The sequence below is a fragment of the Alosa pseudoharengus genome, unplaced genomic scaffold (genome assembly GCF_046254945.1).
Source record: "Alosa pseudoharengus isolate Yale_2024_CS ecotype anadromous, Long Island Sound unplaced genomic scaffold, YU_APseudo_1.1 YU_APseudo_1.1_scf_17, whole genome shotgun sequence".
NCBI classification, from domain to species: domain Eukaryota; kingdom Metazoa; phylum Chordata; class Actinopteri; order Clupeiformes; family Clupeidae; genus Alosa; species Alosa pseudoharengus.
In genome coordinates, this window is record NW_027468640.1 from 15,786,313 (window position 1) to 15,797,840 (window position 11,528).

Consider the following 11,528-nt stretch of genomic DNA (forward strand, 5'->3'; position numbering starts at 1 on the left):
CTTCTCAGACTGACAGAGGCTCATTGTGTGGGGGTATCAAGTTTGTGCTGTCTGCCAGATCCCAAAACAACATGCAAATTATTCATAATCAAATGTTTTTTCCTGGAACATCTGTGTTCGTTCGTTCATAGAGGCGGAACGGAATTCACCCAAATGAGCCCATGATGGTGGTATCAGTGATTATTGTCTCTATTCCTGAAGTATTGAATGTGTAGCCTAATATTTTTTTGTTTATGTTAAAACTTCATTTATGAATAGAAACAATACAAAAAATGCATTTGAGTTTAGAAAATATAAAATATAAAAGTATTGCATGATGGTTTAATAAACATTAAAGACATAGCCTATACTGTAGCCCAGTAGAAGTGCACGGTCACATCTGGCCCTCTGATAGCGACAATAAAATATGTGCGGCCCTCTCTATCATAAAAGTTGCCCATCCCTGAACTAGTCTATAACTAGATGCATGCATACAAACATATTATCACAATGAACACATTTATTTAACAATTTTTTTGGAGCTTATTACACGTGACTTAGCAAGGCTACTGCAGACCGGTAACTATGTGGGAAATTCCCCTAAAGGTTGCAGTAGATGATGCTCGTGCTATGTAAATTATGCCTGTCCCACAGGGAAACTAATAGCCAAATGATAGCTTTAGGGATAATTTTACCAATAAAAACAAAAAAAACAAAAAACAAGAAAAGAAAATAGTAATAAAAAGTTAACTTTTAATAGCAAGTGGAATAATTAACTCCGCTACACACACACACACACACACACACACACACACACACACATAAACACACACACACACACACACACATAAACACACACAGACACACACACACAGGCATGCACACACACACACATAAACACACAACCACACACATAAACACACAACCACACACATGAAGATTCACAGACATGCACGCACACGCACACACACACACACACACATAAATACACACACACAGGATCGCACACACACATAAGACACATAAACACACAGACGCACACACAATCATTTACATACAAATGAGTTGCAAGAGAAGGGGATGGAGTAGAAGATGGAGACAAATTGACCAATGGGATTTATTTTTGCGGAGAGAACATGCAGGACTGAGCGGCGGTCATATCTAATTGATAATGAAATGTTTTTTTTTTCCCTGGAACATCTATGTTCGTTCATTCATACAGCGGAACTGAATTCACCCAAATGATCACACCCATCAGTATTAATTCTCTTTTCTCTATTTCTGTAGTTTCCCCCTCGTCTCCTTCTCTGACAGCACATGTTATCTTGACCTCAGGATGCACCACACAGATTCCACCATAAGCCCAGTCAGAGCAGAGTCACCTGTATGCCCATCAGAAGGCTTGACTTTGCTGGTTGATGGCCGTAGTATGGGGATGGACTTATTGCCACTCTAACATGGTGTACAGATATTCCTGTCGGGATTAAACGGTTAGTCACTCGTGGACTGTGCTAGTATAATGGTAGCCAGCTGGTACGTAGCTGAACGGTATGTACGTTGTGTAAGTCTCCCTCCCAACGCCTTAAGAATCATGCTAGTAAGAGAGTTAGCAGCCTAGGCTTTTAGCTCGATTGCTAGAACGCTCAACTCCTGATCCAAGGTGCTGCTCTTTAAAGGTCCAGTCCAGGTGAGTGGAGGGCTGAGCTGTGGTTCAACACAATGCAGGTTACACTAGTGCTGCGGCAGTCATAATCAAATGACAGGAAAGGCTTTTTACTGGCATGCCCTCTAAATAAGGTTACTTCTGAAGAATTTGTGGTGTATTATTTGGTCACCCCAAGATGCTACTTCTTTCTGTAACTTACCAACAGTGATCCTTTTAGATATCCTTGCCTCATCTCTTACCATCCTCCTCACATCTGGGGGCAAGAGAAACAGTTCTTTGTCCTCGCAGGTTTGAAACATTTCCAATTGATTAGAACCCCTTAATTATATGGTAACACTTTACTTGACGGGTGAGTTCAACACATTCATAGCAGCTGTCATAAACTGCACATAAAGCATTCATGACTGTTTCATGAGACATGACTCAACATTCATACCAAACCTTTCATGAATGTGGAAGACAGAACGACAACAACTTTTCAAAATAAAAGTCTTTTATTTTATACCTTAGTGTCTTACTTGAACTTGAAGTCATGGAACTCTGCCTCAATGGTCAAAGTTAGCTTAGCTAGTTAAAAAGCTAGTTAACTCAAAGTTAAATGTAAATGGGGAATTTTGGTGATAAAACCACATGTTTAAAGCCTGGTTGACACCAGACTCAGCCAATTCAAATTTGCTGACAGGTTTTTTTGGGTTCTCCCAGGGTAATATATTTATGGTGCATTGTTTTTCCTCATTGTTTTGTAAAATTGAGATAAATCTCCAAAATATGTTTTTTTTTATTCCTTGTTTTACTTCACCAGGGGTAGCAATAAATATGAAGGGCACTATACATTCAAACAATAATAAACAATGACAAAAAGACGTATCTTTTTCAAGCTTTATTTTTGGAAAAAGAAGATTAAACAATGTTTTCCACAAGGTACATTGTAAATAAGTGTAAAAATATCATGATTTCTAATTCTAAAGATCAAGATTCCACTGCATTCCTTGAAATAAGTTCATGATAAGTTATTTTTAAGAACCATTGAATAATATCAGTCAATATCCAAAAATAGATAATATATGATATATTTAACAAGACTTTTTAAATACTGGAAGCAAATGGAATCCATGCCATTCCACGGAATTATTTTTGGAATCTGATCCCTTATCATACCTGTTCATTCGTACTCGTCGCTCGACTTATCGTGACTAAATTCAAGATGGCGGCGAACGGTACACTTCCTGAAGGTAAAGAAACTACGAGTGCTTTTTCAAAGTTCTCAATGTCTCGTTTTAAATGTCAGGGCCCTCGGAAGTCTACCAATGAAGTGTGGAGCTACTTTGAGCCTCGTAAATGGTGTAAAACAGTGATTTATTTGCATGGCTAGGCCGATGCCCGAGGCACCCCCATCGAAAACCTGTTGGTAGCATTGGCTAATTAGCGCCAGATATCAGGGTGCAGGGGACAAGCCGAGATGAGCTATGAGACAAAAGTTCCCACTCGGTATCATGTTTCAACACACTTTAGGTCAATATGACACCGAACTTCTGCTTTAAGTCAAAACACCAACAATGGCTTCCTCAGCCTTTAATCTCTCAGTCTGGGCAGGCAATGGACTTTTCCATGATATTCAGTACAGTATGATAAGCAAGACTTTTTAAGTATAATAAAAGCACTCTGTCGTTATAAAGGTAGATCACCCATAAGCTTGACTAATTAGTGACGCGTCCATGTTAAATAAAGACATTACAAATTCTTACTAAATGATTAACATTGGCAGTCTGCACTCTGGACGTCCATGTTGGCCATCTCTCCTGTGAAAAAAAGTGAATTATAAGTTATCAATCAATCAATTAATAAGTCATCCATCCTGTCCACCACACAATAAATCCCACAAGTGCTCTCTCTCTAACACACACACACACACACACACACACACACACACACGTCTTCTCTCTCACCAGTAGTGCAGATGAAGTTGAGTCTGGTGCTCTCAGGCAGGCTGACCCACTTCCCTCCAGACTGCAGTGCTCCTGCTCTCTGATCTCCACCGCATCCCTCCCTCCCGTCCTCCTTCCCTCTCTCCTCCTTCTCTCTCTCCTCCTTCTCTCTCTCCTCCTTCCCTCTCTCCTCCTTCTCTCTCTCCTCCTTCCCTCTCTCCTCGGCCCAGCCGTCCCAGCAGACGGTCTCTCCACTGACCCAGAACCAGATGTCCAGTGTGCACAGGTAGCGCAGGCCCAGCCACACCTGCTCAGTGGAGGCCCGTTTAGCCTCCTCCATCACCAGGTGCTGGATCTCCTCTGTGAAGACGGAGACCAGGTCCATGTGGCGCTCTCTGCAGTACATGTGGGCCTCTGTCCAGCTCAGATTCTCTTTCACCAGCTGAAGTTTATCTGACAGAAACATGTGCAGATACAGAAACAAAGACAAGGAGGGATTTATTTTACATAGAACATTTAATAAAAACAGTACTTGATTGAGTAAAGAACAAAATGGCAAAAAATACATTGTGTGTGTGTGTGTGTGTGTGTGTGTGTGTGTGTGTATTTTTGTGTGTGTGTTGTGTTAGATGACACAATATATCTAGATCCAGATCTTCCTGTGGCACAATGAGACTTTAAGGAGCAACTCATTCAACAATGGCTATTTCCATGCCAGTTTGGTGGATGGCTATGGCTATTTCCATCATGCCAGTGTTGTGGATGGTTATAGTTATTTACATCTTGCCAATGTGATTACAGAGTAACTCTGACTTTCTGTTAAGATGTCAACACTCTAGAGTATGGATCAAAAGAGGACATTTATTACATTTGACATACAGTATGCCTGCTTGGTTTAGTCATGTCACAACAACACAGTTGTCAGTTCCCTGGTTATCAGGGGCGTCTCTTCTCCAGTATCTGAAGGATGAAGTCTGGTGGCTGGTAGCAGTATTGAAATAGTTCATCACTGCAGATAAAAAAAACTTACCCAAGCGGCAGAAGAAAGGATGTTTGTCATCACATTTACAGTCTTTCCATGTCCCCTTGTTTCCTTGAGTTAGCCATGTTACAGCACAGTTTTCCTTCCCCTGGTTATCAGGAGAGTCTGGTCTCCAGTGTCTGAAGGATGAGGTCCTCTGGTCAGACCACGTCCAGTTGTCTCTGAACAGGCCGATCCAAACAGTTTTCCGTCCCACTGTCTTTTCAATCAGCTGGTTCTCCTCCTCGTGTCTCACACTCACCAGATCTGTGTGGTGTTTTCTGCAGTACTTCTGAGCTTCTCTACAGGACTTCTTCTCATCAATGAGGATATATCGCTTATTGCCACTGTGGGTCTCTGGAAGAGAAAACAAAAATGATCTTACAGCAAATCCCACGGAAGTAACAGTAAGTGAATGACATATATTTAGACAATTAGTTCATAATGAAGGAATATCACTTGTGATTAGCAGTTTTCCATAATTTCTATTTTTACGCCGATCTGGGAAAGAAAAAAAAATGTCCCTTTTAAATGTGTGACAGATGTAAAATATATTTACTTTTAAAATATCTTAATCAGTAACGAATCAGCATTTAGAAATACCATAGAAGAAGTGTGGAGACTGCACCGGAAGTTAGAGGGAGAGTGAGCAATACGTGAAGACGGTAACATGTGTGAATGGCTGCCATTTGAGAGGGAGAAAATTAAGAAGGTGAGCGGTGTTAATGTTCAATATAGTGAAGTTTAAGTTTTAACAGCGCAGAGTTTGCCTCCTGGCTTTTGGAGTGTGTAGCCTATGTGCGAGAGTGAGGCTCAGTGCACCTGCCGAGGGAAGGAGAGTTGGCTAGCTGATATTGAACTCCCCACGCTGCTAAAGAAGGAGAAGTTAATCTAATTATTTTCGCTAAACCATACAGACTGAATTACAAGGAGCTCATTTGAACACTTTCATTTTGAATTGGGTGTTTTGGACTGAGACATGTTATGCCCAAAGAAGCACATTGGTTATTGTAACACATTATCTTTGTTTATGGCAATGTGCAATTTTGCTAAGAACCGTTAGTAGGCCTACTTCAAGGTTGAATAGCTCTGACATTGAACTGAAGGGTTTCATATTGAATTCATTGAAAATTGAGAATAGCTTTATTTGAGCGCTCAACTCTAAAGATTGGCCAACCATTTTGTGTGTCACCAGCACTTATTTTCTACTTTTCAAATACTGTTTCTGCTGGGACGTTCTTCATTTTGATATTTCAGGTAATTCTCTCTGGAATAGGGGCGTCTCATTCTCTGCTGACAGAATAGTGTAGTTTGGGGGAAACACAGGGTAAGTGACACTTAACCAGTGTTGCCACAGTTACCTTGAAAAAGTAATCTGATTACTGATTACTGATTACTCCTTTAAAAAGTAACTTAGTTACTTTACTGATTACTTGATTTTAAAAGTAACTATGTTAGATTACAAGTTACTTTATTAGTTACTTTCAGCAGCTGCCGACAACACCCCCAACGCCTCAACATAAAAATGATAACCGGTTTTGCCAATACTCACTATACTGGAAGTGCATTTTAACAGCAATGTATAGCAGACATCCCAACCTAAGCTACTTAGATACTGAAATTCAGATGTTTGTTCAATAATGTCTAAGTAGTATGGGGATGGACTTATTGCCACTCTAACATGGTGTACAGATATTCCTGTCGGGATTAAACGGTTAGTCACTCGTGGACTGTGCTAGTATAATGGTAGCCAGCTGGTACGTAGCTGAACGGTATGTACGTTGTGTAAGTCTCCCTCCCAACGCCTTAAGAATCATGCTAGTAAGAGAGTTAGCAGCCTAGGCTTTTAGCTCGATTGCTAGAACGCTCAACTCCTGATCCAAGGTGCTGCTCTTTAAAGGTCCAGTCCAGGTGAGTGGAGGGCTGAGCTGTGGTTCAACACAATGCAGGTTACACTAGTGCTGCGGCAGTCATAATCAAATGACAGGAAAGGCTTTTTACTGGCATGCCCTCTAAATAAGGTTACTTCTGAAGAATTTGTGGTGTATTATTTGGTCACCCCAAGATGCTACTTCTTTCTGTAACTTACCAACAGTGATCCTTTTAGATATCCTTGCCTCATCTCTTACCATCCTCCTCACATCTGGGGGCAAGAGAAACAGTTCTTTGTCCTCGCAGGTTTGAAACATTTCCAATTGATTAGAACCCCTTAATTATATGGTAACACTTTACTTGACGGGTGAGTTCAACACATTCATAGCAGCTGTCATAAACTGCACATAAAGCATTCATGACTGTTTCATGAGACATGACTCATCATTCATACCAAACCTTTCATGAATGTGGAAGACAGAACGACGAGAGCTTGTCAAAATAAAAGTCCAAAGTCGCAAAGCAGCATTGCCGTTTTTGGTCCAAACTTCTTACCTGATCACAGCACATCTGAGTCAATGGGCTACTCCAGTGCCAAAAAGACAGAACATGGTCAAGCAAATAATTTTTGTTTCATAAAAATGTATTTGTTTTATGATGTAACCTTTGCAGATGATTTCTCATCTTTTGCTTCTGGGAATGGCCAACCGTTCCAGATTACACAAATACGGGTCAGCTGAATGAAGGCTAGTTTACGTCCTAGTGTTAAACTCAGTGATTACGAATACTTCTCAACTTGTATAGTAAAGTGACATTCGATGTAGACGTCATAAGATATTCATGAAATATTTACAAAGGCTGGAGAGATTAAATGAATGGTATCCAGGTTACACAAATACGATGTTGGACTTTTATTTTGACAAGTTTTTGTTGTTCTGTCTTCCACATTCATGAAAGGTTTGGTATGAGTGTTGAGTCATGTCTCATGAAACAGTCATGAATGCTTTATGTTCAGTTTATGACAGCTGCTATGAATGTGTTATTAACTCACCCGTCAAGTAAAGTGTTACCGAATAAATACTCAAGGAAACCAGCAATAAATGTCCTCACCATCATAGCACACAAATGGAAGTGGTGTATTACAATCCTTATCATTCCATAAACCCCCAGGGAGCCGTTCTGCACATTCCTCCCCAGCCCCACCACTGGGCTCTCCTTTGTCCCATTTAGTGAAGTTAACCTCTCCAGGACTATAGGAACCACCATCTGCCAGGGACCACTTCCAGCTGGGGACAGCAGTCTGATGCAGCCCAATCCAGGCTTGCCCATCATAACCTTTAGCGGTGTCCATCATCATCTGCATGTCCTCCATGTTTTCTATGGTGGCCAGGTCAATGTACTGCTCCTTGCAGTAATGCTGTGCCTCAGTCCAGGTCTTACTCATGTTCACAAAGTGGAAGTGATGAGGAATACACTCCATGACAAAACCTTTAACAAAAATTGATGTTCACTTACCAAAAGTCATGACATTCATAATTATGATAAAAACTTTACATAGAGATAGATAGATAGATAGAGAGAGAGAGAGAGAGAGAGAGAGAGAGAGAGAGCGCAAGTCCTTTGAAATGTCTGGGTGTGGCGTAGAGACACATTTACCATGTATCCTAGTACTCAACTGTAACACTTTACTTGACAGTATCGACATAAGAGTGACATGACACTGTCGTGACACATGAACCCTAACCCTAATGCTAACCTCTAACCTTAACCTTAATCCTAACCCTAAACCTAGACCTAACCCTAACCCTAAGCCTTAACCTAACCCTAATCCTAATCCTTACCCTAACTTGTATTGACAAAAACCAAAGGACACTTACAGAAGCGTTATGTCATAAACATGTATGACTTGTTCATGACACGTTCATTACAGTGTCATGTCACTCTTATGTTCATACTGTCAAGTAAAATGTAACCCTTTACGGACACAGACTGATGTCAACACAATGCTATCCCACTTTACATAGTTTTACGTAGAGACATGCATGCACCAAAATAAATACAGGCAATTGGCTAATTCTACAACTTTTTATCAACAATTGAACTGTAACCCAGCTAAGGAATTTAAGAAGCGTATCCATAGCTGTTTGAATATCTTATTGGAAAAGAACATGATTACTAAACAGGAACACTCATGATGGTTGAGTTTCCTATCACTCCAGTGTTTTATATCTTACCCAAGATCCATAAAACATTTACGGATTTCCCTCCAGGGAGACCTATTATCTCCGCTATTGGGTCACTGACAGAAAAGATATCTGCTTTCGTGGACTATTCCTTACAGCTGTTGGTTATGCCGTTACCTTCTCATACAAAAGACTCCATGGATTTCATTGAGGTGATCAAGTCAATTGGAAAGGTGGAGGAGTCCCACCTATTAGTGACAATGGATACTGAATCCCTCTACCTTTTGAGGATGGGATACGAGCTACACAAACATTTCTAAATAACAGATCTGAGGCTTATCCAAGCACCCAATGTTTATTGGATCTGACTAAGGAGGTGCTGACTTCCAATGCCTTTCTATATGACAATGATTTCTTTCTTCAAATCTCAGGTGTCGCCATGGGTTCCAAAATGTCACCCAGATTTGCCTCCCTATATGTTGGACTGTTTGAACAAGAACACATCTATGACCCTCAAGCCAATCCCTTCATTCATTACATCTCTATCTGGAGGAGGTACCTTGAAGATGTGTTCTTTATTTGGGCAGGATCTGACAAACTTTTGGAGGATTTCTTTACCTTTGTAAACTCTAAGAGCGAACACCTTACATTTACTATCTTCTGACAAAGAGAACATTTATTTCCTGGATATTCTGACAATTAAGAAGAACAATATGTTAAAAACGGATTTATATTGAAAGCCTACTGATACCATGACATATGACAATTATGTTGAGTCATACCATCCAATCCACCTAAAAAGGAATCTTCCTATCTCTCAATTTAACAGGATTAGACGTATTTGTAGCTCCTATGACGATTTCACTCGACAAAGTTTGGATTTGGAAAACCGTTTTAGAGAAAGGGGATATAAGGAATCTTGGATTAATGATGCATCAACACGTTTTGTGAATATGTCACAGATGGACTGCCTCAAAAACAAAAAAAACAAAAGGGATGATAAGAGAATAGTGTGTGCCATCCAGTACTCTCCGGTAGCTAAAGCTATAGAGGGTGCTATTACTGTAAACAACACTGGCACATTCTGAACACGGACCCAACATACAAACTTGCTTCTATAATCCCCCTCGAGTGGTATTCAAAAAACCACCTAATCTACGCAACAGATTAGTGAGAGCAGACGTACCTTCCATAGTGGCCACTCATTTCCTTAACTCCATACCTACAGGGAATTACCCATGTGGAAGATGCCAACAATGCCATTTCATTTATACAACTAATACATTCAATCATAATGGCAAAAAATATATGATTAAAGAAGTGATCTCTTGCTCCACTACCAATGTTATTTATATGTTGACATGCCCCTGTGGATTGTCATATATAAGACCACTAGGGCATTAAAAGGATCTCAGAACATCTCAGTGCTATTCAAAATGGTGTAACATCTAGCCCTGTAGCTGTACATTTCATGAATGCTAAACACAATGTTTCCGGTTTAAAATATGTGGGGATTGAGGCAATCAAGTGTCCACGTAGGGGGGGGGTAACGTTGATAATATGCTCTTAAAAAGAGAACTGTTTTGATGTTGGACACCTTAGCTCCTAGAGGTCTTAACAAAGAATTTGATATTAGACCTTTTTAGGGTAACATGGTTTTCTCGAACCTGGTATTTGTTTTCTCATATCTCCTCTTGAATAGTGTATCTGGTACTCTGTGACTTTTGTTCTCCTATAAATACAGATTGGTTCAGTCTCACTGAATATGTGGTCCTCACCTCCTAGTTTATAATGTACAATGTATTGAGATAAAAACAGATGCCTCTTGTTTGTCTTGGAGAGTTTGTGAGATTACCCACAACTTTACTTGAATATGTTGCAAAGAAAATTCAAACATACTTTCTAACATGGATATATGTATATGTTTTTGAAAGTTGATATGTATAGTATAATACTGCACCTTGAATGAAATGGTAAATATATGGTGATCTGATGTGTGGACTGGATATGTGAGTTTTTATACCCACAATGAAGAAAATGTTATATGTACTGGCAATATTGTGTATATTGTATATTGTAATTTGTATATGTTTGTATTGTGTATATACACGGGCATGGTGCAATAGTCTATTTTTACCTCTGCAATGAATTGATTGTATATGTGTATTGTTGATGTACACGGGCATGGTGCAATATTCTATCTTCTTTTTTAATTAATTGTTTAATGGATCCTGCAACCTAATTGTAATCACGTGACAAATGGAATTTAAAAGGACAGTTGTGTAACACTTGGTTGGAAGTCTGAGGAAGGGCTTGAAACGTTACCAAAATAAAAAAAATACTTAAATGGTAGCTCTACAGTGTGCGGATCTTCACTTTGTCTTATAAACCGTATCTTCGGTCCTACACCTGGATGAATTTTGGATGTGCGTGATAAAACTGTGCTTTTCCAAAATAAATACAGCAAATATGTACCAATGATATTACATGTTTTACATAGTTCCATCTTTTCATGTCAACAGTGCAATATCTAGTGCACTTTGCATGTTTTTCTGTCATAAACAACAGACAAGCACATATGCAAACATGCACCTCCCACCATCTTCATTCTCTGTTTGTCTTTCTGTCTGTATCCCTCTCACTCTGTCCCCCTCTCTCTCTCTCTCTCTTTCTCTCTCTCTCTCTCTCTCTCTCTCTCTCTCTCTCACACACACACACTGCACTGGCTGTCAGAAATGTCACTGACCTGGGAACAGCATTAAGACCAGTCTCCACTCCATGTCAGAAAGCTTTTACAGCTACAACGCAGAAAGTATAATATTAGCACAGTATGTATAGTATTGTACAGTGTTGGCTATAGTTAGTATAATATTGAATAGGCT

General features: G+C 39.8%; 1 protein-coding gene across 1 annotated transcript; it reads right to left on the reverse strand.

The window, feature by feature from the left end:
- Positions 1-2,607: 2,607 nt before the first annotated feature.
- LOC143127980 (C-type mannose receptor 2-like) lies at positions 2,608-11,528 on the reverse strand. The gene is made up of 6 exons (XM_076289666.1): positions 11,393-11,528; positions 7,574-7,951; positions 4,601-4,948; positions 3,772-4,023; positions 3,592-3,690; positions 2,608-3,444 (listed from the first exon to the last, which is right to left on the reverse strand). The coding sequence occupies exons 1-6, from the start codon at positions 11,424-11,426 to the stop codon at positions 3,398-3,400; spliced, it is 1,158 nt and encodes a 385-aa protein (XP_076145781.1). The 5' UTR covers positions 11,427-11,528; the 3' UTR covers positions 2,608-3,397.